General features: G+C 50.9%; 2 protein-coding genes across 8 annotated transcripts in view; one reads left to right on the top strand and one right to left on the bottom strand.

The window, feature by feature from the left end:
• The window catches only part of UPB1 (beta-ureidopropionase 1), a 44,818-nt gene extending 36,502 nt beyond the window's left edge, over positions 1 to 8,316 (top strand). The window contains exons 5-8 of one of the 2 annotated variants that reach the window (XM_044444213.1): positions 908 to 989; positions 4,250 to 4,292; positions 4,957 to 5,111; positions 7,029 to 8,316. In XM_044444213.1, the coding sequence (XP_044300148.1) occupies positions 908 to 989; positions 4,250 to 4,292; positions 4,957 to 5,111; positions 7,029 to 7,112 (364 nt within the window). In that variant the 3' untranslated portion in view covers positions 7,113 to 8,316. The remainder of the gene's footprint in view (positions 1 to 907; positions 990 to 4,249; positions 4,293 to 4,956; positions 5,112 to 7,028) is intronic. The other variant, XM_044444212.1, reaches the window with a different exon arrangement.
• On the bottom strand, positions 984 to 27,800 carry GUCD1 (guanylyl cyclase domain containing 1). 6 transcript variants are annotated; one of them, XR_006416084.1, is made up of 7 exons: positions 27,313 to 27,798; positions 25,393 to 25,477; positions 23,624 to 23,789; positions 19,823 to 19,914; positions 14,581 to 14,822; positions 14,009 to 14,308; positions 984 to 1,761 (listed from the first exon to the last, which is right to left on the bottom strand). XR_006416084.1 is itself a non-coding variant. In XM_044444214.1 (6 exons), exons 1-6 carry the CDS (start codon positions 27,347 to 27,349, stop codon positions 14,217 to 14,219), a joined length of 714 nt encoding a protein of 237 aa, XP_044300149.1. In that variant the 5' UTR covers positions 27,350 to 27,798; the 3' UTR covers positions 13,485 to 14,216. The 6 variants fall into 6 exon arrangements, 3 of the variants coding, with proteins under 3 accessions (XP_044300149.1, XP_044300150.1, XP_044300151.1); XR_006416085.1 differs by lacking the exon at positions 984 to 1,761 and adding an exon at positions 8,256 to 9,308; XR_006416083.1 differs by lacking the exon at positions 984 to 1,761 and adding an exon at positions 13,485 to 13,899.
• Positions 27,801 to 27,851: the final 51 nt, after the last annotated feature.

The raw sequence follows: 27,851 nt of genomic DNA, 5'->3' as shown, positions 1-27,851 counted from the left end.
TCCAGACTATATGATAGAAAAAACAAGGAAGAAACAGAAACATCCCCAAAAGTGGCCACATGTGGCAGTCTGTTTACCTAAGAGATTTGGTCATTAACACTCCCTTGTTCAGCCCCCGCAGCTTATGAAAATGCGCGTGAGCTGCCTCTTGCTGCCTCTTAGCTGCCTCCCTGGGAATTCAGTGCAGCCAGGAAAGACAGTGAAGCAGCCAGTCTAGCTGTGCAAAGCTCCCCTCTCAGGCTGGCAGCAGAAGGGGACACGAGGCCTGGCGCTCCAAATTCCGCTGAGAGGAAAAGAGGCAGGACAGGTAGACACGGTTCTCCTCTCCTCACCCGTTCCTGAAAGAGCGAGTGTGTGCAGAGCTCGGCTTTGGCTGGATTGTGTCCAGTGTTCAGTGGGAGAGGCTGCCTGGGGGCACGTGGGGAGCCAGGCAGCAACTGCACAGCTTGGGAAGGCTTTTCCTGTGGTCTCAGTTGGCTCAGGTGTTGACTCCATGCTTTCCCTGGTGGTTTTATTGCTTTGTGAGGCATTGTTCTGTAAGAAGGAATAAGTCTGAAATGCCCTGCCCTGACAGTTGCCGAAAAGTCATTCTGATTCAAGCTTCCTGGGCAAGACGTTCAGTCAGATGGAGGCCTTTCACACACAGCATCTGCCTGGACTTTTGTTTGGGGTAAAGTGACTTCCTTTTGCCAGGGGTGCGAGGTTTCACAATGATGGTTAAGGTTTGTCTGGGTGAGGAAAGGGACATTTGAATGTTCTGCTTGGACCAGGGCAAGACCTTGGAAGCAGCCCAGGAGACGTCCTTGGGCTGCATTTGAAGAGCTTACAAAAAGTCTGTCATGACCTTTAATGTGATGCAGTTGGATGCTTTGAATGATGCAAAACTCATAAAAAAACGGTTTCACAGTGAATCCATGTGGCCCATTGAGGCGAGAAATGCTGCCATCGCCAACCACTGCTTCACCTGTGCCATCAACCGCGTGGGAACGGTAAGGCTGTGGGTGCTTTATGGTCTGAACTGCGGCACCATTACTTAGCATCGCATTTGCAGAATTACATGATGGCATAAATGTACTGATGTGCAGTTACCTGGCGGGGAGAGGACTCCTTCACTTGTCGGTGCCTGGAATTCGTCCTGCTCCTTAGCGGTGTTTAGCACACCTTTGTCTCAACCAGCCATGCATTCCTCCTCCTCTGTTAGCAGCATGGGCAGAGCATGTGCTGGCTGTGCTTTTGCACGGCCCAATAGCACAGTGTGCAAGAACGGAGGTCTTAGACAGCAGGATGTGGGGAGAAACTCGTGTGCCTGTCGCCCGCCCGCCTTGCTTGCATGTGCATTTTGTTCATAGAAACTGAGAGAAGCAGGAAGCGTTTATCCCGACAATTGCTAGGCCAGGTGGTAGAACAGGAGGAGCTGGCGCTGGCCCAGGGGCTGCCCGGGGCTCCATTTTCTGCTTGGCAATATGGAAACGTTTCCCAGCTTCGACGGGCCTTGGCCTGTCTCACAGAGAGTGAGCTCCTGAGTGCCGAGAACAGGCACCTTCCTTAGAGGGTCTCTTGCCGGCTTTCGGCTATTGCGGGCTGGTGGCAGCTGGCCCAGGAATGAGTCTTCTGCAGAAGGTGGCCCAGGAAGCTTCCTAACAAGGCTTTTAACGTGCCCTCCTCTCCTTCATGTCACGTGAGGTGGGGGGCAGATGACACCAGAATGCTCCTGTGTCGTTTTGCTTCTTCTTTGGCAATTTTTGCTCGGTGATGAAAGATCTGTTACAGAGGGAAATGTAAGGAGGAAAAAAGCAGGGTATTAACATTGAAAAGTGTACAGCTGAGGCACAGTGGGAGACAGTGTCCCTGGGATTCCCCCTCTCCAGCTGTGGCTCGCCTTGCACTTCCCATTTCAAGGCTGTTTCGCCTCCTGCATTACAAATCTTTTCTCCTGCTTAAGGCCAGGTCAGCTGCAGTTATCGCTTCCTAGAGTGAGGTTTCATTACCCACACCCTTCAAGGAGCAGATGTCACAGAAAATAGCAGCGCTTACTTCCAACTATAGTTGTGTTAATTCTGGCTGTGACCTTGTAAGGTTGCAGTCCCTTCCCTTGTAGGTGTTCTTCTTGGGTAAATGTTTGAAAGTGTCCTATGGTAGAACGGTAGCCTAGCATAACCCTAAGAAACGTGCAAGGAAAATAAATCCAGCAAGTTTTCTAGCCATAACTCAGGTTATGAACCTGAGTAGAATAGGCTGTTGGCTTAGAGTAGAAACCATATTTCTGAGTTAAACCTAAACAGATCTATAGCACTATTTACATGTGGATTAGCCATCTCTCTGGGTGAGTATATAACTGTCCATAGTACCATTATTAGAAGTAATTATGCTAATTGGTAGCTAATTCAAAAGAACAAGTATGTCCTTTAAGAAATTTCTATCATAAGATTTATCTGAATTATTACATCCTTCCCAAAAGAAGCTTCACTTGGGGATTGCTGAAACCCAAGGAGAGGGGAGCTTTAGCAGCACTGTCCAATCTAACTAAATCCTAATCATATACTAACTAAATCCTAATCAATGTGTCCAATATACATAAAACATTTTTTTCTGAATTAAGGTAACCTAAGAGTTTTAGCACCTTGCGAAATGGATAATAATGAAACACTCCATCAAAATTGGGTGCTCCCATTCATTACTGCATTCTTACATGACACTCTGTGCATCATATTTATTCACCAATAATAAATATTTTTACGCATGAATTGCAGGCTGATGTAACTGTTTTCCTCAGCCAAGATTTCTTGCAGAGGGAGCTCCAAAGCTGTCAGAGTTAGTAGGACCAAGCTTAGATTCTAACAAATGTTTCAATTGCATATATTGTCATGCAGCCATAGTAAACAATTTATATATAGCACACAAAGCAGAAAAGGGCGAAAAATTACTGTCAGGACTGACAAGGTGATCCAAAGTAAAACTAGCCTGTCTGTCCAAGTTGCTAAATGTTTTTTTTGCCAGTTTTTAAATCTTGTTTTCCTCATTAATTTTGCATATGAAAATATGTTAAAACTGCAACTGATGTGAAAATATATCCCACAACTCTCTAACTGCCACAACTGTAGGAGGCACATGGACTGCCTTGGTGTAAGAAGAGCCAAGTGCTCTGGGAAGAGGATCCAGAAATGAAGATTTCAGAACTGACCAGGAAGAGGAATCTAACCTAAGTGGAAAAGGCCGAGTCCATGAATGGGCCCAGTGGTACAGAAAACAGCTGGGGAGGCCATATCCACCCTCTTTGATTGAACATTTGATCCTTTTCAGGGATATTTCTGGTGAAGCGGAAGCCCATTAACAACTATGAAATATAACACTAAGTTTTGGGAAATACTTGCCAGATATAAAGGAAATAATCAAAATAATTCATCCTCTGTATCAAAACTGGAACAGATGACTGGAGTTCCAAAATAGAAATGTAATCCATGAATATTAGGGTTTTCTCAAATAAGACACAAGTCAAGTATCCCTGTTTGGTACTTCTGCCCAGGCAAGACTCCATTGGCCCTAAATCTGGCTTTATACATTTCATTAACATTTTAACCTATTTCTGAAATTCTAGAAGAAAGCTGAAATTTCTCAGTGTGATCAAGATAAACTTCCAGTAAACTTCACTGAAGGCCTTCTCTGCCTCCAGAGAGATCATGGTGGCGGTGGCTGTTCTGTCCCTTATTTAATGCAGTCAGATCAATTCGAAAGGAGTCCCATGTGGTCCAGCGGGACCAGCATCATAACAACTTGGTGTCGTTTGTGAACCTCCTGGATCAGGCACTCCCAGGGCAGGGGCGTTTGCAGCTCGGTCCTGCGGGAGTTCCTTTTGAAAACCGTAACTCTCCTGGTGTGCTGCTTTGAGAGCCGTAGGCACCCCCGGCTGCGCAAATGTTGCCCAGAAACTCTGGCTTCGCACCATGTGGGGGCAGTGTGCGACCGCGAGGGGCAGCCCTGGGACTGAAGGAGTGGACCCCGCCCCGCCTCCGCGTGTTTCCGCCAGCAGCACTTGCCCAAGTTGCAGGCTCACGCAGGAAGACAATTGATCCAGCAAACGGATACAGGCTGGGAGGATGCCAGAGGTTGTTTATCAGATTTGTAACGATTGTTAGGATTGTTAGTCAACCGCCTCTGTGCTTGACCTTGTGTGGGAAGGATCTGGGTGGCAGCAGCGAGCAAGGCGGTACTGCCACCTTCTGTTCATTCTGCACGATTTCATTTCTTGCAGGAAGTGTATGCGCACCCCTTTACATCAGGAGATGGTGGCGATGGTACGTCTTCCAGGTTTTCTGGGGAGTGATGCTTTGCTTGGCATCTGGGGCAGTTCTTCCTTGCTATTCGCCTTCCTCCCTAACTTTTAAGGCAACCCGGGCAGGACTGAAACTCAGGATGGTGAGACCTTCATACCTGCCTTTTATTTTTTAGTGCCATGAAAGCTGAAAGAAGTTGACTCCAAACCTTTGAAATATCTAAAACATGGTTCATGGTATTAACTAAAATGATAAAAAGCTAACTGATGCAACAAACAACAAAAAATATTGCCATTTTGCCATAAAAGACTCTCAGGGCAGTTTACAAATCACATTAATGCAAAATCCAAGATAGAATAAAATAAAATACAAAATGAGAGTCAAAAACATCTACATGAGACATTTCTTTTGAAGCCATTTAAGTTTTTCAGCAGTGAACCAATATGGAACAATACAACGCTCAAATATACTGTGAAAACAAGCTGAATTTAGGCGCTGTAACATCCTGCAGTTGCTGATCTTTGGTGGGAGCAGTATTTCTGTTGTTGCAAATTTCAGCTGTGGGGGGGAACACCTGTTGCCCGTCTCTGTTCTAGCAGCTGGCAATGCACCACACCACAACACCACACCAGTTTTACTGTACTGATTGTGTCCATTTCTTTCTTTCTTTCTGCTGTTTATGAAGCCCATCATGACCTTGGTCATTTTTATGGCTCAAGTTACGTGGCAGCTCCAGATGGGAGTCGAACCCCTGGACTCACCCGCACGCAAGATGGACTGTTGGTGACTGAAATGGATCTCAATCTTTGCAGACAAGTTAGTGACAAATGGAATTTTAAGGTGAGATTTATTTCTCTAAACCAAATTGATCAAGAACAGGTGTTCTGACTTCTGATTGTCAAGAACTTTGCTGGCAGTGAGACAAAACAGGTTTTATAGGCATTGCTGGTTTGTTTCCCCGCTAGTGAATATAACGATATCTCTCTATAAGCACCTCAAAGGCTGTCGCAAAGAGGAAGGTCAAGATCTCGCTGATGCCGGAGCGCAGGACACGGAATAATCCATTCAAGTTGTGACAACCCAGATTCAGGCTGGACATCAGGAAAGGCTTCCCCACTGTCAGAGCAATAGGGCAGTGGAGCCAGCTGCCTGGAGAGGTGGGGGGCTCTCCCACACTGGAGACATTCAAAAAAGAACCTGGCCAGTCCTCTGAGTGGGATGGTGTCCCGCAACATCAAGGGGCTGGACCTGGTGGCCTTCATGGCCCCTTCCAACTCTACTATTCTATGATTCTATGATACCTCTGCATGACAATTATCCTAGTTAAAATTAAGCTCTTATTATAACTTAGTGGCTGCACAGTCGTACCCCACCAGGCCTTAATTTTGCAGTAAAGGGGTTAGCTCTCTCTCTAACCCCTTTACTGCTACAAAGCTTTCTTTTCCCAAGAGCATGGAGGAATGCAACTGTGTAATCCAGAAGCCTGCATCATAGGAGGCCACCCCAGGCTGAAGGCATTGCTCCTGACTCAAAGGACTCAAGGAGAAAGAAATAACGTGCAACCTCAGGGAGCCAAGGCTTGGTAGCAGGTGTTATGCACAAGGTTTCAAGTTCAATTCCAAGAATCTTCTAAGAATGGCCCTGCTGGATCAGACCAATATACAGGGATCAGTCTAGTCCAGCATCCTACTCTCTAGTGGTTGGATGAGCACGCCCCTTTGAGACCTCCAAGCAGAGGATAAAAGCAAGACTCCCAGCAACCAGTGCGCACGTGGCCCATGAGCCTGGTAGTTGCACAGATAAACCTACTTAGCTTATAAAGCCATCTCAGCAAGTGGAGTGAGGGAGGCCAATCATTATGCTTGGCAGGTAGTCCTGGGTGAGCAGGGCTGGGGTTCTGAAGGAAAAGATTCTTTGGGACAGTGCACATCGGAGACAAAGGCCCGGGACGCTCTCTCAAGTTTGCTGCCACCCAGGAGAGTGACAGTCTTTGGAATGGATGGGAGGGGTTGAAGAGGAAGAGCCTGGTCCCTGACCCTATGATGAGGCATCATGGGAGAGGAGCTGTCCAGTTAAGAGGGCTTGCACAGGTCCTGTTGCCTTGTTCCAAGTTACTGAAAAGGAACCATTTTGGGGAGAAGTCCCCAGGTTGGGTTCAGCTATCACTCTTGAGGATGAGACTTCAGATTACTAGAAGGCTTTTAAAGTAACTTAGGGCAAATGAAGATCTGCTTTGCAGAGAGACTGTGGGCAAGAAGGGGAGAACCAGGCTCGCAACAGAAAACGGCCGTCAGCACATCTTGTGTGAAGGCCACACTTTGTCTTTCTTGAAACTCCCACTTGTCACGCGCATTGGATGTCTGGGAATCAGGGATGGGCTTTGTTCAATTGGCCAAGGTTTCTACAGCTAGGCAGCTGCTCAGGGGCTGCTCCCTCGTTGTTCAGTGTTGACAGCAAGCCTGAAAAATCTCAGCTACTTCAGACTTGTCTGTAACGGCTGGCCTGATCACAGGATGAGTAAAAATCATCTGCTAGCAGAGTAAAAGGGAAGCTTCTATTTTTTGTCAGCAGGGCAGGTTAGCTAATATTTTTTGTAAGCAACTAAATTCTGTGGCTTTATATTCAAGGGTGTGGTAGTTGGAATTTTTAAAAATAACTTTTTTGGAAAAAGGGATTCATTTGAACTACCATTTAGACATTCTTTTATAGTGACAGATGGTAAGTGGAAAAGAATAGCTGTTGTTTGTTTCTTTCCAGATGACTGGGAGATACAAGATGTATGCAGAGGAACTGGCTGCAGCCGTCCAACCGGACTTTGTACCTAATGTCATCAAAGAGTAACTTTATTTGGCTGTGCAGGAAGTGTGCAACAAAACATAGTTCCCTTTGTCTTTCTGAAGTGACCTTGTCTCTTTGTAGCTTTCCAGCCTCTCAAAGCATACCATCTGTGGCTTGTTGCAAGATCAGAATCGCACCTGTTGGTGCACCCAGAGGGATCCTTGGTCCTCCTGCCCTCGCCAGATCCAGAGCCTGCCCTTGGAAGTCTCCCCGGTTTCCCCAAGTGGTTTGTGAAGTGGCACAGCAGCAGTGGGGCAAGACTTCTATTCAGGAAATGCAAACCTAACAATGATGCTGAATAATGCAAGCATTTTTTAAAAGTGGCCACATAACAATTTCAGCTGCACAGACACGAAGGAGGAAATGTTTTAATTCATGGTGATCAACCAGATGCTCCTAAGACCACTGACTTTTCATACATGTACACACAGGATGACATGGAGCTATGCAAGTCACTTAGGAACCACACACGAGGAAGAAAAAGGATAAAAATGCAATATGAAAATGATCAAGTAGGCATATGACAAAACTGCAAGAATAGGGGGAATGAGTGAAGTCACCTTTTCCATGCATTGCCGTATGGCCATGGCTGTGAAAAGGCTTTGGCTGAGCAGCAAGCCACGGGCAGTGCAGTCCAGTGGCCACCAAAGAGCAGCCCTGGGGACAGGGCATCTCCACGGGCAGAGTGGAGGAGACAGAGTGCTGGCAGGAGCACTCCCATGAGTGCTTTGCCGGGCTGTGGGAGCACACAAGGGGCCTTGGCTCCACACGCCTTCCCTGCCTGCTGCACGGGATGCATGCCATCTGCTGAGCAGCTCTTAGACCACAGGCTTGTATGCATTCACCTGGGCTGAAACAAGGCACTTGCATTTGAGTAAGAGTAGAATTGCATTGTTCTCTATGACTGCCTTATGGCATCTGGCTGGTTGTGTTGGCATATTTCTAGTTACGACTTGGGAAAAGGATGCACATTTCTGCTAAAGCTTTCCTGGAATGGAGAAAGACCTTCCTTGCCTCATTTCCCCTGTTTAAAAAAATTAAAAATGTAGATTGCAAGTTTCTCAGAATTTTGTTTAAATTATCAGCTAATTTTGTTTAAATTATCAGCATTCAGCAAAGAAAATCTGTATGCACCACACATTTGCATTAACAACTTAAAACCTTTATTGAGCGCAGCTTACAAAATATATTTTGCATATCAAATGTATCTGCATGTAAAATATCCCTTTTGTTATGTGTAAGAATTGAATCTGCTTTTGTTCGCCTGTGCGGAGAGTCTGCTTCATGGGAGGCTGTGCTGGGCTTGCCTGCTTCTGACCTCTTGCCACCCGCCTGTGGCTGCCTGAGCCCAGGGGGTTGGGTTGGGTTCCCAGGGCTTGCTCTCCTATGGACCATGCATTCGTTTTTTCTTGTTCCGTTCTGAACCTTGGTGCCTATTCCCAGGTCTGTGAGTTATTCTCCAGCTGAGGCAGGAGTGCCTGGACTCTTCCATTGTGGGGAGTTGCCCAGAATGCGTCGCTTGCTGACTTTCGGATGCCTGCCCCACGATGATTTCAGAGATGGAGTAGCTGCCCTTATTCAACACATCAGCCTGCTTTGGAGTTTTTCCACTGAAAACAGCAGCCTACAACCACAGTTTCCAAGGCCTAATACCTACACTACAATTTCAAGTCAGAGGCTAGATGAAGTGGTTTTATCCCAACAAATCCTTTGTCTAAACCTGCCACACACAAGCAGCTTAAGTCTGCTTATGAGAAAGATCTGGGTCTGCTGAGAACCCACAAGCAATGCTGTTATATTTTTTCAGGACAAGTATATTTCATTTTCCCTCCACATTACAGTGCTGTGATTTAAAATGGTACTGTGCTTGCATTCCTGGCACGGCAAATTTTCAGTAATGCCTTGACATAGTTTGCTTCAGTTCAGTCATATTCAAATGACTCATGATGCACTGATCCACAGCGGCTCAGCTGTGCTGTTCCAGATGAAAAACAAGCAAGCACACAAATGCACAGAAGTTGGAACAGAGCAACCTCTAATGCAAAAGTTGCAGAAATCCCAAATGACCCATGGAAATTTGGCTTGTGACATCAGATATTTCTTAAACTGCTTTGGCTGCCTGTTACTCCCTGCACGTGCTCCTCAGAGGTCAGGTGCATGCAGAATCATGTCCCTGCCTGGGACGGGGCTCCCGCAGCACTGCAAAGGAAGAAACACGGTGCAGACATGCAGCATGGATGCTTCTTGCAAGCCATCAGGGAACCCTCAGCCCAAGGCAGCAGCCGAACATGAGGAATAGCATGTGGGCTCTGGCTTGATTCTTCCTGAGAGGCCACCGCTACTGAGGAGCAGGCAAGGCCAGGCTGGGGGCCATTTCTGCACTCGGAAGTCTCTGTGCAGCCTCACCACCCCCTTCGGGCTTCTAACGATGGATCCTTGGCAGAGAGCAGAGCCGCCTATGCAACGCAAGTGCCTCCTGTGCACTCCAGGAGGCATTCCGGCGTGGCGTGGCGTGGCCTTCTGCAGCCAGCTGGGACCATGGCAGGCTGCACTATCCACTAACAACAGTCCAAGAGGCTTCCCCAGCCTTGGACCTTCTGAATGTGTGGGACTACAGCCTCTATCTGGTTGCCAGTGTTAGGAACTGACATCCAACATATTTGAATGGGAAAAGATGCAGTACAAGAAGCCGGGGGGTTTAGGGAACAGCAGCCCACTGTCGCGCGAGAGCCCTCTGGGGAGCGGGGCAGAAACAGCATGCTCAGCTCTTCACAAGAGAAGCTATTCCGACCTCAGCACACTGAAGAAAAGTTTCGGTGCCAGCCAGGCCCATGCAGCACTACTCCACTCACTTGGACGTGCGAGAGGGCAGGTATCGGGGAGGATGGGAGGAAGGAGGAGGGTGGGAACTCCAAAGAAAGGAAGCGGTGGGAAGGAGTTGAGGTGCATGTACACCAGTGCTAGGAGCATGGGTAATAAGCAGGAAGAGCTTGAAGCTCTCCTGGGAATAGGAGGGTATGACCTGGTGGGAATCACAGAAACTTGGTGGGATGAAAGGCAAGTCTGGAATGTGAACATAGAAGGGTATCACCTTTTTAGAAAGGACAGGAAGGGAAAGAGAGGTGGGGGCATAGCTTTATACGTCAGGGAACAGATAGGATGCAGTGAGATACAATGCAGCACAGATGGGGATTCGGTAGAGGCAGTCTGGGTTAAACTTAGGGGTTTTGACAGGGAGAGACCTGACAGAGGGGGTATGTTATCGCCCTCCAGGTCAACTTGAGACCCTGGATGATGTCCTGACAGGCCAGATTCTAAGGATATCTCGGGGGAGAGACACAATAATTATGGGAGATTTCAATCTCCCGGATATTACTTGGGAGACTCACTCGGTGACAGCCAGGTCATGTCGCTTCCTAGAAGCTATTGAGGGAGCGTTTTTCACACAGAGGGTCCGAGAGGCGACGAGGGGGGGGGAAACATCCTTGACTTGGTCTTGACCAATAGAGAGGAGCTGATAGATGAAGTATAGATTAGGGGAGCTCTGGATGCGAGTGATCACTCCATCCTTTGCTTTGAGATCAGGGGAATGGGGACTTGCAGCAGGTCGAAAACTAGAAGCTGGGACTTCAAGAGGGCCACCTTTGGCCAACTGAAGGCCAGACTGGGGAAAGTCTCCTGGGATAGGTGACTGGAAGGTAAGCAAGTTGAGGAGGGGTGGATGGCACTCAAAAGGGAGGTTTTGGAGGTGCAAGCCTTGACGATACCTCTAGTCAGTAAGGTAGGGAGGTGGAGGAGAGTGCCACCATGGATGAGAAAGGAGGTGGTTAGAGGGATTGGACGAAAGAGGAACCTCCGTAGGAAATGGGTACTGGGGGAAATAGACAAAAGGGTATACCGGGAGGAGGAGGCCCGTTGCAGAAGGATTCTTCACAATGCTAAGGCTGATTACGAGCTGAGACTTGCCAAGAATATCAAGAGCAACAAAAAGGGCTTCTTTCAGCATGTAAATAGGAAGAGGAAGGGGAGACAAGTGGTGGGACCACTAAATAAGGAGGAAGGAGATCCAGTGGGAACAGGCACAGATGCTAAATGACTATTTTGCCTCTGTGTTCTCCCCAAAGCAGGACGAGGGAGATCCGCATAGATTAGATGAGGCCGGGGACTTAGGGGCACAGATTAGAGTCACCCCCCCTTGAAGTCGAGGGGCTCCTCAGGGCATTGGACATTACAAAGGCGCCAGGCCCTGACGGGTTACACCTGAGAGTACTTAGAGAGTTGGCAGGGGTTCTCTCATGCCCGCTGGCCTCCATTTTTGAGACCTCGTGGAGAACAGGTGAAGTTCCAGAGGACTGGAGGGTGGCATCAGAGGTCCCAATTTTCAAAAAGGGTAGTAGAAGGGACATGGGGAATTATAGAATGGTTAGCCTTACGTCCATTGTAGGAAAAACAACGGAAATGCTCATAATAGAGAGAGATCTAGTGATGCTAGATAGGGAAGGGAGGCTGACAGCCACACAACACGGCTTCCGCAAAAACAGGACCTGCCAGACAAACCTTGTGGAATTCCATGACAAGGTTTCGAGATGGCTAGATGGAGGGGATGCAGTGGATGTGGTATACCTGGATTTCAGCAAGGCCTTTGACAAAGTGCCCCATGATATCCTGGTGGAGAAACTGAGGAGTTTGGGGATACACCAAAGCATTTTCCAGTGGTTTAGGGCATGGTTGACTGACGGAAAGCAGAAGGTAACCATTAGCAGGGAATCATCGGGATGGCGGCCAATGACAAGCGGGGTCCCCCAGGGCTCTGTCCTGGGGCCGATCCTGTTTAATCTTTTCATTAATGACATGGAAGAAGGGGTGAACAGTCTGCTGATCAAATTCGCAGATGACACTAAAACTGGAGCAGTGGCCACAACTGAGGAGCAGGTACTCCAGATTCAAAAGGATCTGGACAGACTATGGAAGTTGGCAGGAGACAACAGGATGGCGTTCAATGTGGATAAGTGCAAGGTCTTGCACTTGGGGCATAGGAATAGGTGTCATAAGTACAGGTTAGGTGACAAGTGGCTGGAGAGCAGCACTTGTGAAAGGGACCTCGGGGTGCTGGTTGACTGCAGGCAAAACATGAGTCAGCAGTGTGATGTGGTGGTCAAGAGGGAGAACGCCACCCTTGGTTGCATAGCCAGAAGTGTGGCTTCTAGATCAAGGGAGGTGTTACTGCCACTCTACACGACTCTGGTGCGCCTGCAATTGGAGTAGTGTGTTCAGTTTTGGGCCCCTCATTACAGAAAAGATATAGCCAGGTTGGAGTCAGTGCAGCCTAGGGCCACAAGGTTGGTGGCTGGTTTGCAGGGGATGCTGTATGAGGCGAGACTGAGGGAACTGGGTCTCTTCAGCCTGGAGGAGACTCAGAGGGGATATGTTGGTGACATACAGGTATGTGAGGGGATGTCACACAGATGTGGGTAGAGACCTGTTCTCCCCTGCAGAGGAAGGCAGGATGTGCTCCAACGGAGCAAAGCTCAGAGAGTCAAGGTTCCATTTGGATGCCAGGAAGCATTTCCTGACAGACAGGACCCCGAGGGTGTGGAATGGGCTTCCACGGGAGATTGTTGAGGCCCCATCAGTGCGGATGTTCAAGGATAGGCTGGACGTCCACATGGTGGGCATGTAGTGAGCGGAGCCGGTTGGTGCCGGAGGTCAGACTAGATGGCCCGGGAAGCCCCTTCTGACTCGCTCTGTTTCTATGTTTCCATTTTTCTATGATTGTACTGATGAACGCAGGAAAACAATTCAAATATTAGTGCTTTGTTTATAGTTAGTGTGTTGCAAGGATTCTTGTCTTTAAAAGGCTGCATTCAATGAGGGGAAACTCCATGCAATTGGCTGCCTTTAATGGGAACCCAACAAAGTGACAGCACTCACATTGAGCTTAGCTGAAAGCGAATTAAGGATGGATCCAGCAGCCACTCTGAGGTGGTGCCGGCACAGCAGCATCGTGTTGCCCTTTGCCAGCTGCATGGCCAGGCCTCTCCCAAAGCCATGCCCACCTCTGCACCAGCAGGGTGGAGCAGGGAGTCCGCCATAGGCAGAGCTGCCTTAGGAAGAGCCACTTCCTCAAGGGATGCTGAGACGCAAGTCGGCAACATTCCAGCAGGAAGCTGTGGGGGACTCAAGGTCAAAGCAGCTGCTTCGCTCTCCCCCGCTTCCAAATCCCTAACCCAAGTAGTTGGTTTTTCCCTGCTCTCCGATGGGCAACCTGGGTGACGGGCCTGCTCTTTGCCACTAGGCCAGAGAGACAGAGCCTCCCTCCTCTGGTTGGAGCCTCTTTTTGCACACGTGGTTATGAACATTCAACTCGGGAAAGACTTGATTTCGCTGAGTTTTATTCCTGTGATTCTGCATTCAAAAACATCTCAAATGTGCAAAATTTAAAAATACACATAGATACTACAGCATGTACACAACACCATCTATTTTACCATCTTTATTATCAAAAATAAAAGGGTGACAATGTGGCTCTACCGGGGTCAAACAGGGCGGGCTGAAGGCCCTTGAGGCCTGTCCACTAGAGCCAGATGCTGTGTAGGGACGTGGGAAGGCAGCTGGGGTGGCGCACGTGGAACGAAGAGCAGGGCGCCTCTGAGCACATGCTCTGTCCCGGAGGTGCACCCAGAATGGCCCAGAGGTCAGTCCTTTTACGTAGCAATTTCTTGGCTTTCTTACCTAGAAGCTTTCTTGGTTTGAGCAGCCCTTCTCAGAGTTGGGAATCTTTTAGTTCTTCCTATTGTCACAAAATTGGATCAAAACCCCTTGTCAAGTTACTGCAAATTACCCAAAGAGCTAAGCAGATCCCAACTGAAACTCATTTATTACAGTAATTTATATCCTACCTTTCAGGACACAAATTCTTCCAACAGAACACAGAATAGCTGTGTTTCCTCCATGCTGCCCACCCGTGGTCTAGGCATCCCTTCTTTGCAACCCTGCTGCGGTCCGGGAGCAAAGTCTCTGCAGCAGGAGTCCTGAGCCAATGTAAGCTGCCATGGCAGCCACGGACTGGCTGGCCAATGACCAACTGGAAGCACCAAAGCCAAGGGGTCAGCTGTCTCGGTAGACAAACAGGATGTCCTCGTCTGTGCCATAACTCGTTCTGGCTTCCTCAAAGTTGTTGATGCTGGTGCTGCATGTTCCTGTGGACGGGACCAAAGTGTGCTCAGTCCGATACAACCGGGGGAGCAGGTGGGGCCAGGTCATCTACTGGCCCACCCGTGCCGAAGAGGCCCCTGTGCATCGCTCACCCTCCCGAGGTGCAAGCCAGGAAGCTGCTGGAGCAGCAGTCTCCTCAAAGAGGCCTGCCCTGAGCAGGGTTACAAGGGTGCCGCTACTGGGCAGAGGGAAGTCAATGAACGCGGCCGAGCGGGTGGCGCTGGCCGGCAGTGAAAGAAAGGGCGCGGCTACTCACGGTCAGCATAGGCAGGGTTGTTGTAATAAATACTCCCTGAGGCTTTGCTGTAGCCACACAGTACAATGAAGTGGCCCTGGTAGTCGGGGCTCCGGCAGAAGCACTTCTGGCCGATGGGGAGGAAGCAGCAGTGCTTGACCGGGCTGGCGCAGAGGTCGCAGAGCAGCAGGACCGCGTTCACCAGCACGATGGCGGCGTGGCCTCGGGCCAGGTGCTCCTGGATGTCCTGGATGGTCACCGTGCTGCAGGCAATTCAGGGGGGCTCGCTGGGGGGCTCTGGGACACGCAGCCCCCACCCCGCCTCACCCGCCCACCCACCCAGGCGGCTGCTGCAGCTGCCACAGGCCTGGTGTACAGGAGGCAACCTGGGGGAGCACCCGGCTGCCCCCGCGGGATGCCTCAGGGGCAGGCGTGCGCCATGCCTGGGAAGGCGCCCGTCCTTCTGCCCGCGACAGAAAGGATCCAGTCGCGTCAGCCCGACCAGTGGGACCCCGCGGAAAAGCCGAAGGGGGTGAACCCAGAGAGCTCCATGCCAGCGAACTGCTGCGCTTTCTTTGGAAGGTGGCACTTGGCGCCCCCCACCCACCCCCATGCCTGGCATTAACCGCAGGGCCGGAGCCCCAGAAGAGCCACAGGGCCACGCAGCCCATTCGCTGGCTTGCCCGGCCTCCCCGCCCCCGGTGGCTGCCGCCTCCCAACAGTTCTGCAGCTCGCCTCGTTCCCACATGCCTCGGCAGCCGTCCCACCTGTTGCAAGGTTCCCACATGGCCTCCCCGGCTGACGGTGCTCCTGAACCAAGGGAAAGACTACAGCCGTTTCAGCTCAGCCTCGGAAGCGGAGGCAGATGTCCAGGCCACCAGAAGCAATGCGCCTCTCATCCTCCATGCTCCAGAGGGCTTCTGGGCCTCCCGGAGGCGAGCCACGGTCGATGCTGCCTCTCCCCTCCACTGCCACAGATATGGAGTGGCCAGAGCCAGGACAGGACTGGGCCACCTTCCACCGCTGCCTGCAGACGCCGAGGCTGACCCGCCCCGCCCGCTGCCGCGGCCCAGCGGACGGACGGCGGCCACCGCGGGACCAGGGCCAGGGGGCGCTGCTGCTGCCTGCGGGCCCTCCCTCGGCGCCGCTGAGTTTCTTTGCGGCCGCCCTTGCCCCCCTCCGCGGCTGCAGCCGGCAGCCTCGGGCCGGGGGCCGAAGGGCATTGATGCCGTTTGGGGCCATTTGGGGCCGTGCGGGGGCTGGGCTGGCCATAGACTCTGTGCGGGTGGGCTTTTGTACTGGGTGGTTGGAGAGTTTTATTGTTTTCATTGTATTTTAATTTGATGTTAATTGTTTTAATGGATTCACGCCTGGCTGCTACTGTGGGGTTACCTGGGGAGTGCATGGGCGCTGCCATTGGGGTGGTTTTGGGCAATTGTCGTTATGGCGTTGGGGGCTAGAAGAAGGAGGGACAGATGGTTGACACCTGTTCCTCCTTCTGGTTATTCCCCCAGCCGGAAGGTTCCGGGTATGCTTCTCAACTGCCCCTCGGGCCTGACGGTGCTGTTGCTTAATGCCAGGTCAGTCCACAACAAAACAACCCTCATCCACAACTTAATTGTGGATGAGGGGGCCGACCTGGCTTGCGTTACAGAAACCTGGGTGTGGGGGGAAGTGTCCCTCTCTCAACTGTGTCCGCCCGGGTATCTGGTCCAGCACCAGTCACGTCCCGAGGAGGGGCGGGGGGTCACTTTAATTTCTCAAGCTTCCATCTCCCTTGCGGGGCTTCCTGTCCTCTCGAGAGCAGGTCTAGAATGCCTTTATCTGGCGCTGGGCGACCGAGACAGATTGGGGATCCTGCTGGTGTACTGTGCACCCTTCTGCCCATCAGACTCCCTGCCTGAGCTGACGGAGATCGTCTCAGACCTGGTGTTGAAGACTCCCAGGATGCTGGTCCTGGGGGACTTCAATCTCCATGCCGAGACTGTTCTGACTGGGGCAGCTCAGGTCTTCATGGCCTCCATGATGGCCATGGGGCTGTCTCAACATGTCATAGGCCCGACCCATGAACATAGACACATGCTGGACCTGGTTTTCTCGATGGGGCAGGAAGAGGGTGATCTGAGGGTGCACAATTTATGTCTGACTCCCTGGTCATGGTCAGATCACTTCCTCGTGAGGTTTGAGCGCGATGCCGGCCTTTCCCTCTGTAAGGGTGCGGACCATACTGTGTTGATCCGCCCCTGGAGCCGGATGGATTCCTGAAGGTTCTGGGAGAGTTTCTGGTTGATAAAGCTGGTGCTCCTGTTGATGCTCTGCTCAAACTGTGGAATGGAGAAATGGCCAGAGCTACTGACACGATCGCTCCTAAGCGTCCTCTCCCGCCCGGCGGAGCCCGTTCATCCCCATGGTACACACCTGAATTACAGGCGATGCCGCGGGTTGGGGGACATCTAGAGCGTAGGTGGAGGAAATCACGGGATGAATCTGACCAAACACACTTAAGAGCCCATTATCAGGCCTATGCTGTGGCGGTGAGGGCGGCGAAGAAGAAATTCTTCTCCACTTCCATTGCCTCCTCACAGTGCCATCCAGCGGAGCTCTTTCGGGTGGCACAGGGGCTGGTACATCCAGGCCATAAGAAAGATCCTGTACCTCCTCGATGGCCCGCTGTGACGACTTTGCCCAGCACTTTAAGGAGAAAATCGCTCAGATTCGTCACGAGCTGGACTCCACTAGTGATTCAGATACTTTAGGGGAGATGCCAATAACTGTCTGGTCAGATATTATTGGATGAATAATATGACGTGGACAAGGTGCTTGGACAAGTACATCGCACCACCTGTTTACTTGACCCTTGCCCGTCGTGGCTACTGAACAAAGCCAAACATGGGATTGGTGCCTGGATCCTGGAGGTCATCAACACCTCTCTGAGGGACAGCCGGGTGCCTGCCCCTCTAAAGGAGGCGGTAGTCAGGCCGATCCTAAAGAAGGTGTCCCTGGATCCAGAGATGGCTGCCAATTATAGACCGGTGGCCAACATCCTGTTTCTGGGCAAGGTGTTGGAATGGGTGGTAGCAGGACAACTCCAAGCACTCTTGGATGAGACTGATTATCTGGACCCATTTCAGTCCGGCTTCAGACCCGGGTACGGTACTGAATCTGCCTTGGTCGCCCTGTATGATGACCTGTGCAGGGAGAAGGACAGGGGGAGTGCGTTCCTGTTGGTCCTCCTGGATCTTTCAGCAGCTTTCGATACCATCGACCATGGTATCCTTCTGGATAGACTAGCGGGACTGAGAGTCAGAGGCACTGCTTGGCAGTGGTTCCACTCCTACCTCAACGGCCGATTCGAGAAGGTGGTGCTGGGGGACTTTGGCTCTGCGCCACGGCAGCTATGCCATGCAGTTCCTCAGGATTCCATTTTGTCCACTTTGCTGTTTAACATCTATATGAAACCGCTGGGAGAAGTCATCAGGAGGTGTGGGCTGTGGAATCATCAGTACGCTGATGATACCCATCTCTATGTCTCTTTTTCAACCAATCCAGGTGAGGCAGTGGCTGTGCTGAACCGGTACCTGGCTGAGGTAATGGGCTGGATGAGGGCCAATAAACTGAAACTCAATCCAGACAAGACGGAGGTCCTGTTGGTTGGCGGATCGAGCTCCTGGGTAGGTGACTTGGACCTTGTCCTGAATGGGGTTGCACTCCCTCTAAAGGACAGGGTTCGCAGCTTGGGAGTGCTGCTCGACCCGGAGCTGTCTTTGGAAGCTCAGGTGACTGTGGTGGCAAGGAGTGCATTCCTTCAGCTTCGGCTGATCCATCAGCTGTGTCCCTACCTGGAGGACGACTGCCTAGCAACAGTGACACATGCATTGGTTACTTCCCGGTTGGATTTCTGTAATGCGCTCTACGTGGGGCTGCCCCTGAAGACAGTCCAGATACTTCAGATGGTGCAAAATAGAGCAGCCAGGTTGCTGACAAGGACTGGGCGTTATTCTCATATCACCCCAGTCCTCTACCAGCTTCACTCGCTTCCCATCGAAGTCCGAGCTCAATTCAAGGTGCTGGTCATCACCTATAAAGCCCTTAACGGCCTAGGACCTGGATACCTAAAGGAACGCCTTCTTCCATATTTGCCCTCCCATCCCCTGAGATCGGCAGCAGAGGCCCTCATCCAGGAACCCTCCGTGAAAGCATTAGGAGGGTGAGTACCTGGAGGAGGGCTTTCTCTGTGGTGGCGCCCCACCTATGGAATGCACTCCCCAGACAGGTCCACCTGGCACCATCGTTATTTGTTTTTCAGTGCCAGGCTAAGACCTTATTTAAACAATTTTTTAACAATTTTTAATATCACCTATAGGGTTTTAATTTACAGCCAGGGTGAATGTGGATTTAATTTGCACTATTTCTATTTATTGTTTATTTATTGTATGTAAGCTGTCCTGAGGCTCTTGTGATGGGACGGGATACAAAAAATTCTAAATAAATAAATAAAATAAAATATGCTACAGTGAGAGATTCTACTCTCACACGATGAGGTCAGCTTACAGGAAGGCGTTTCAGCCCTTTGCATTTACAAAGCAACCTCATCCATGTTTATTCAGAGGACAATCTCACACCAAGCAGTGCATCTTATACTCTAGTCGGCAGCCAAAGGACCACACTTATTGTCAACAGAATTAACCTGGTCCAAAGCAACTTCTCTGCTGCAAGATATGCAAGCCCCTTTCCTGAATTTTTACTCGATGCAGTGTTGTGCTTTCCTTCCTGTTAGGAGGGAACCAAGAGTGCTGTCACACATGCCATGGCACTGAGGGCAGCAGGCTCCTCATCTACCTGTACCAGTCTCAACTGGAGCATTTGCCAGGACAGCATTCTGTAAAAGCAGCAAGGCAGCTTTGTTCTTCCACCATCATTTCTGTATCCCCTCCCAGACTATGTCCACCTTTTAAAGAATAAGCACTTTTCCGGTAACACAGAACTGTAAGACTGTCGTCCTTTCCACAATTAATTATGCATAAGCCCAATTCAGTCCAGGGGACTTGCTTCCAAGCCATGCATAAGATGTTTAAGTGCCTTAGTGCTAAATGAAAAGAAGGAAGCAGCAATGACTTGCCTGTTCCTCAAATCTCAGGTCAGTTTGAAATCTGTTGGAAGACTTTTTTTTACGTTTGAATATAAAATTCCAAAAAAAAAAAGAACCTGTATTAAATGACTGTACTATTTGCAATAAGGCAAAGAAGAAAAAGAAACACCTCACCATTTCTCCACTGCCACTTTGCAGGCTTTGGCTTGTGCGAACAGCTGGTTTACTCGGTTCTCCTCTGTGTCGAAGTGCTTCCTGTAGAACGACTGAGAAAGGAGACAAGGCCCCCAGTCAGAGGAAGAGGCCAAGAGAGGGGCAGGTAGCGCTTGCTGAGATGGTGCCAAGGAAGCTTGCCAACATTAGGACAGTATGGACCCACCCCGTAAGGCAACTCAATTGGAAAAGGTATGTCCTGCCTTTTGCATGTTTAATAAATGGATGTTAAAATTTCAGTATACTAAAATGCTAAAAGAGTAAGCAATGAATAAAGCAGAAAGCACAATAAGGAGTCAACAAGTAAAAACAGCAGAAATCACAATCCTCATCCAATCCACAGTATCATTCAAAATTCCTAACGTTATATGACCAAGAGAACTAGACAGACATTTCCTAGGACTTAAAAGGATAGTTCTGGGGAAGGGAGAGCATACAGCAAACTGGGCGAGGGAGTCGCTTGCAGTCTGGGGCTCTCAGCTTGATGATTCCATGTCCCACACTCAGGTATCAGCGAGAAGAGATCTGCATCTTCCTCCTTGTGGCAGCCTTTGAGGTACTTATAGGGGGATCTCCTGTCCCCCCTCAGTCTTCTCTTCTCAAGGCTGAACATGCCCAGTTCTCTCAGTCTCTCATCGCAGGGCAGTGTTTCCAAACCCTGGTTCATTTTTGTTGCCCTCCTCTGGACCCTTTCTAATTTTTCTCCATTTTTCTTATATCTTGGTACCCAGAACTTGACACAGCATTCCAGATGGGGTCTGACTAGTGAGGAGTATTTAGCTTGTTGTCCACAATAACTCCAGGTCTTTTTCCTTTTGTTCTGTTGAGCCACGGATTCCACATCTTGTATTGATGCATGTGGTTTCTTTTTTCTAGGTGGAGGACTTGGCACTTGTCCCTGTTGAATCTGATTCGGCTGCTTTCAGCGCAGCATTCAAGTTGATCAAGATCACCCTGGACCTTCATTCTGTCTTCTAGGGTGTTTCCTGTTCCACCCAGTTTTGTATCATCTGCGAATCTGATTATCGTTCCTTGTACTTCCTCATCTAAATCATTAATAAAGCTGTTGAAGAGAACTGGGCCCAGGACTGAACCCTGTGGCACCCCACTCATTATCTCAATCCAATTTGAGAAGGTGCCATTGATGAGCACTCCTTGTGTCTGATTTAGCAGCCAATTTTGGATCCACCTACCGGTTTTTCCATCTAGTCCAGTTTTTGCTAATTTGCTTATCAGGATGTCGTGTGGTACTATGTCAAAAGCTTCACTAAAGTCTAGGTAGATTATGTCCACAGGGTTCCTTCTGTCGATTTGGGAGGTAACCCATTCAAAAAATAAGATTATATTAATCTGATGGGATTTATTTTTGATAAATCCATGTTAACTTCTATTAATTACTGCATTTTCTTCAAGATGCTTGCAGATGGATTTTTTAATAATTTGCTTCAGAATTTTTCCAGGGATTGACATCAGACTAACTGATCTATAGTTCCCAGGTTCTTCTTTGTTCCCCTTTTTGAAGCTAGGGACAACATTAGCCCTTCTCCAGTTGTCTAGCACTTCTCCTGTTTTCCAAGATTTATCAATGATAATAGCCAGGAACTTTCTGAGAGTTCCTCCGCTAGCTCTTCTATGACTCTGGAATGGAGTTCATTGGGCCCTGGAGATTTGAAAGTGTTTATTCCATCTAGGTATTCCTTGACCATTAGTCTGTTGGGCTGCCATCTCTCTTTCAGCTTGTATTTCCTTTTTGTTGTAGATCTTCTTGTGGAAGAAGACTGAGGTGCAGTTGTAACTGAGCACCTCCACCTTTTCCCTGTGGTCTTTTATCACTTTGTCCTCCACTTTAAGTAGCTGGACACCCTCCTCTTTCTCATGCCTTTTGTTCTGGATGTATCTGAAGAAGGCTTTCCTGTTGTTCTTAGCATCCCTTGATAGTCTCAGTTTTTTCCCTAAACACTAAATGACCAGAAGGAGGGGCAGGCTCATGTGGGAGAGGGAAGTCCTCATGCACTTCTGTCCAGGTCAAAAGCCAGCCCTTGAACTGTCCCTCAGAACAAATGGCAGTGGACGGTGGCCTAACAGCGGTGGAACGGGGGGTGGGGGGCTGTGGCTGGGGCCAGCGCACACTCTTGCGCGCCTGCTGTGAGCCATTGGACCAGCAACAGCAAATGGGAGACGGCTTCCAGGGGCCGAGGCACACCCACTGCAGGGCACGCAGCTCTCAGCTCCTCCAGCATGGGAGGGCTAGCCATGTACGCCACCAGAAATGCCGTGCGATTCAGAGACAGACACCTGAAGCTGAAGGGCAGGAGCCTGAGCAGCGCCGTCCCTAATGGGACACCCTTTTTACCTTCACTTGTGGCTCATCCAAGGCAGGGAGGAGCCACAACTGACGACGCGGAAGTCTTGCGATCTGGGTGTGCGTGGCAGCCCATGACCCCAAGCCACGCTGCATGGTTTCTGCGTGCATGCGAGCTCAGCTCATGCGCTGAGCGCCCACATCCAAGTGGTCTGTACGCGTCCAGCATTCCTGTTTCCCCGCCCGTCCTCCAAGCGGTGGCACGGAATCGATCCCGGGGCACTGCTCCTGCCTGCCTCGCCTGCCTCCGCCTCCGCAGCCCACACGATCCCATGGGCAGGCCTCAGCCAATGGCCTCCCAAGTCTTTTTTCTGCTGGCCCCCACCGCAGCACTGCTGGGACATGCCCCGCGGCTGCCCTGCTCGGCTCAGGCACCCCTGCCACACCCCCCTCACCGCACGTGTGTCCATGCCTCCAACTCAGGGTGCGCGCCTCCCCCCACACCCAGGCACGCGGAGGGCATCTGCAAGGCAGGCCACACCGGGGCAGCCAAATGCCTCCGGTCTGCAGGCTTCCCCCAGAGCGCCCATGCGGGCATCTGCTGGCCGGAGGATGCACCGTGCCTCAGCTGTGGGGCAGCAGGGCTCATGGGCAGCCCGTGTGGATGCCGGGGACACACTGGGAAAGCGGGCAGGGTGGAGGCGCGGCCTCTTCCGACGGGTGCTCTGACAGCCGTGCCCAGCCATGGGCGAGGCGGTCCTCACGAGGAGGAGACCACTGGCTCCGAGCACCACAGGCGCACCCTGTCACTTCACACACTGCTCCGCTACAGGGCATCGCCCGGACAGGAGCACCGAGAGCGACTGCCTCCACGGGCGCCGCTGCTGGAGATGGCGTGGCGGAAGGCCCTGCCGCTGCCAGTATCCCTGAGCTGCAGCAAAGCACTGGGAAGGCAGCGTGATGCGGACAGAGGGAAAAGGCGGCGGGAGGCAGCCAGTCCACACACTGCTGCAGCTGCTCAGCAGCTGCTAGGCAGGACAGGACAGCCCAACACCGAAGCTGTCCTGGCAGTGCTCCTCTGCAACATGTCTGCTGCAGCTTCTCTTCCCACCAGGCTCAATGGCAGAAATATGGAAATGGGGGAAACACTGTAGCAGAGGCCACACATAAGCAGCTGCCATGGGGAAGCGGGAAACTTTACAGCAAGCGGTTGGTTCTCTGCATGGTCATGGAAACGAAGCATCCCACGCTTCACCACCGCGGTTATGCTCACACAACAAGCCATGCTTGCACAGTTTACAGCACGACTTGCTACACGTGAATTCATCTTCAAAGTCAAACATGCCGGAAATGTTTATAACTGCTAGGAAATAAAACACAGTTCGATGCTCCTTAGAGGAGCATCTTGGGAAGAATTCCTGCCCTTCAGTCTTGGCCGAAGCACAGTACCAGGAGCTGACCTGGTTTCTGTAGCCTTTGTCCACGCCAAGGGTCTGCGTGCAGAACCGATGTTTCACACCAAAATGGCGCATCAGGTAGGCCAAGTCGATGGTCCAAATACTCTTGGTCAACTGGAGGTCCTGAATGGCTTTCTGGAATTCATCATCATTCAGCAAGTTCATGTACCTGGGATCAAGTAGAGGAAGTGGTGGGGGGAAATCATGTGGCATCAGGAGGAAAACATTATCTTGCGCTGAGTCACAGGAGAAAAGAAACACCCAACAGCCTTATCGATAGGGCCTGCCAAAGCAGTGGATACCTCCTCCCCATGCATGCGTGCACACACACACACACACACATCACAAACATCAAAGCAAAGGAAAGGGATGGAAAGTGTTCCACAGTATTTTCTTAGACTTTCTCATTTAGGAATGGTTCTTTCCTTTGATGCATTTAGGGAACCATATATACTACCTAGAAAGCAAAATATTTCAAAAGGGTCTCTCTTGTGAACAGTAACTGATAGTTTAGGCAACTAAAACAGAAGGAAAGGATTTGGTATCTGGGGCAGGGTATTTTCTGAACAGGCAAGAGTTGGAAGAACTTGATGAAAAGTTCCTTGGATACGGGTTGTGGTCTGGTGCAGGCAGAAGGAAAGAGAAACTGTGTCCAGGGTTTGCATGCTGCCTCCTCCCCTAGCACACAAGGCCTTTTTCTGCTTCCTTAACATGTGATTTGTGTTTAAGCACAGTTACAGGCAACCAAGACTGATCTGCAAGTCTTGATTGGAAGTAGGTCTCTAAGTTTCAGGCATCCCTGTCACTGTCTAAACATGGCTTTAACAAGGTTATAACACTGCAGTGCTGCTCAAACAATCCGTGCAAAGGAGAGCTCTGGATGGAATTCACAGGAAGACAGCTGTGACCCACTCCCCACCTCAGACCACAGTTTCACCCAAGCTGGACTGGCAGCAACACAAACCGAAGAAAGAGACAAAAAGGGTGGGGAAGGGCAGCTCATTCGGGGTCAGGCGATGGGGGCAGCTTCACAGTGAAACGGCACCAGCATGTAAGGGAAGCTGCTGGTGTTCAGAGCAGAGGAGGGAGATTTGCAGCCATGGGGAAGGGAACTCTGGTCTTGGAAACTCAGTTCGGAACAGGTAAGAAAGAAGAGAAGTTACAGTAGTCAAGATGGGAAATTACCAGCACATGGACTAACGTCTTGAAAGTAGGGATGGAGAGAAATGAAAATCTTCTGCGTCATATCTACTAAGTGGCCCTCTAAATAGGTATTTCTTTCTCCTGCATCTAAAGCTCGTGTTCCTCTGTGGAAGGAAAGACGAGTTCAGCAGGACAGCTGGCAGGTAAGAAACGAAACCCAGCAGGAAACCCTGTAGGCAGGCACATGGAAAACTGTAACTGTTGTTATTCACAGGACACAAAAGGCACAGAATCTGTGGAATGGAAGCCAATGAAGCCGAAGAAGAGAATGCAAGATACTAACAACACACAGGGAAAACCTGCTGAATTAACACCTAACTGAATGGTGTGGTGAGGATTGTTTTCCTCTGTGCAAAACATCACTCTTTAAAGTTCTTGCATGAAGTAAATTAGACCTTTTGCACACCCCATCAAGGACATTCAGGCTTAATTTCTCCCTTCCCCACTTGAGGAGCGGCTGCAGGTGCTCTGCTCATGTAATAGATCATGCGCAGAATCATGTGGAACCATCTTGCCAAAGCTCCCTGCTCCCACTGCCCTCACTGACACTCCAACCAAAATGTACTTACTGTAGCACCATTCTGGAGCAGGCCAGCCCACAGTCCCAGTGATACAGCTGCTGAAGAACTGGCACTTTCAGCTGGACATCATCTACTGCAGTGAAGAGGACAGAGCAGTCAGAGAGAGAGTACGGCAAGAATGACAGAAATATTGTCCTTCTGCACTTTCACATCATTTAACAACTTTCTAAGATGTTCTTCCATATTTAAGAAATCATTCTGCAACATTTTTAAACAACTTCCCTCAACCTGGTTATGCAATAACTTAGTACAGGAAAGTAACTACTCCTCAACAAACTAATTTCTTTGTGGATTTGAGAGGTGATGCAGATGCAAATACAAACTGTCCAGACCACTTTCCTTTTTGGTAAACATAGCTGGCTTACAGCTTTAGTTGAGTGGCACCCAGTCCCACGAGAAAAAGCAGGGTCTGTGAACAGCAAAGAAAGTAAAAGAATCCATCCAAAGTTTGTTTGTACAAAGGCCATCTCAACACAACCACCTGCAAATCTTCTGGAGACAAGAAGTTTGTCCCATTCTTGGCACAGAGGATGACGAGTCACTGCTCGCTTTCACTGGCTTTTTGCCCATACTTCCTCAGGAACACCTTGTTAGGACTCAGCAGTGTTATGATGGGAACTGTGGAGACTCAGCTTTGTGACAAGCCTGCCCAAGTCTTGGTTGAAAGAGGACACACCACCTTCTCCTGAAAGGCCAGTTCCCAGAAAAAAATGTGGCCTGATCTCTGTTCATTCACTGAGGAACAGAGCATATTTGGGCAATGGGGTTCCAGCAAAAACCAGAAAATGCCACCACCTCTTGCCCCAGGCCAGAAGCATACATTTAAGAGAGCATCTTCTCAAACTCTGCCACTTGGCAGGGGAGGTGCACCAGGGCTGTTCCCTCCCCTATCCCAGCCAGATATCACCAATTATATGTTTTTGGGACACTTCCTGTCTCTTCCCAAATCCCCAGCTCCGCTTCTCCTTCCCTTTGCCTTCTCCTGGAAGCAGTGGGGTTTTCTTTGCTGTATTGGAACAGCAAACGCACATGGACGAATACAGCAGTGGGGAAAGGGAGACTTCATCCCCCATGGCTGTTGGACAGCTGTTCCCTGCACCTTTCAGGGATCCTTGCAAGGCACCTTTTTGTGCACATGTACAGAAAATCCTGTTGGGGGTGCCAAGAAGGCCTGCAAGCAGCAGCAGCAGCGGAGGACAGACCAGGGGCTTTAGTTCCTCCACTGAGCTTGTGGCTCTCCCGTCCGCTGCAATGGACTCACAACGCCACTGAAGGAGTGATACAGGCTGGTGTCCCCTTCAAACTGTGGGGAGCAAACTGGATTCCAGAGGGTTCCTAGACAACTGGACAGGCCTCGCTCAAGATTTTGCCGATAACCTTAAGCTAACAGGAAGGGCTTTTTGGCGTTTGGATTATAATGATTTTATTAGGCTTAAGTTCCTAATAAATACCGTTTCCGCAGTTTAGACGAAGAGAAAGCACTACACGTCCCAGCCAGCACTCTGCAGGGATGCCGGAAGTCGTGCGGCTTTTCACTTTCGCGCCCCGAGAAAACTCGCGGGGCGCGAGTGGGGCGGCCGGGAAGCCGCTGCGAGCACTACAAGGCCTGGCCTCTGGGCCACGCTCGGCTCGGGAGGCGCCGCGACCCCCCCCCCCCAGACGACCGCCCCGGACCTCGTCGCAGCCCGCTCCGGCCACTCCCGGCCCGGCAGACGCGCAGGGGAGGCGAGGCTGCCCGCGCGGAGACGGCGCTCGCCGCGGAGCACCGCGCCCTTGGAGGCCACCGGCGTAGCAGGGGAAGTGGGCCTCCGGCCCGGCCCTTCCCGCCCGCAGGCGCGTCGATTGCGGAGCTCGCCCGCGCGCCCTGCACCTGCCCCGAAGAGGGGCGCCGCCGCCGCACGCACCGACCTGAGGGCGGCTCCGCAGCCTCCCCGGGGTTCTTCATGGCGGGGTGGCCAGACAAGGACGAGGCGGGAGCGGCCGCTCACGGGGCAGGCCAGGGCATAGCTCCGCTGCGGCCTAGTCGCGCCGCTGTCCGCCCGGCAGCTCCAACCGCGACCCTCTCTGCACGGGCGCGTTTCCTCGCGAATCGCCGGCCGCCCCTCCTCGCGACCCACGCGACACGCGTGCCCACATACACACATGCACCACACCCTCGCCACACGCGCTGCGACTGTCGCGCAGCCGTCCCCCTGTGGGGCCCTCCGGAGGGTAGGACTACAACTCCCAGCATTCTCTAGCCAGCGCAGGCGGTGACTGGGGGATGTTGGGAGCTGTAGTCAGATCCCTCTGGCGGGCCGGGAGGGACCTCTGCTTCGCTGCGGGTTCGCTGCCGCCTTTCCGCGCTAAGAAGCGGTACAAGTGAGCCGAGAGCGATGGGGCGGAAGCGGCCAACTCGGCCGCCAGTTCAAAGGCGGGGCGGAACTGCCATTCGCAGTCCCTGTGTC

The sequence above is a fragment of the Varanus komodoensis genome, unplaced genomic scaffold (genome assembly GCF_004798865.1).
Source record: "Varanus komodoensis strain SLA01 unplaced genomic scaffold, ASM479886v1 scaffold44_3, whole genome shotgun sequence".
Taxonomy (NCBI): Eukaryota; Metazoa; Chordata; class Lepidosauria; order Squamata; family Varanidae; genus Varanus; species Varanus komodoensis.
This window is presented reverse-complemented; position numbering and strand designations above follow the sequence as displayed.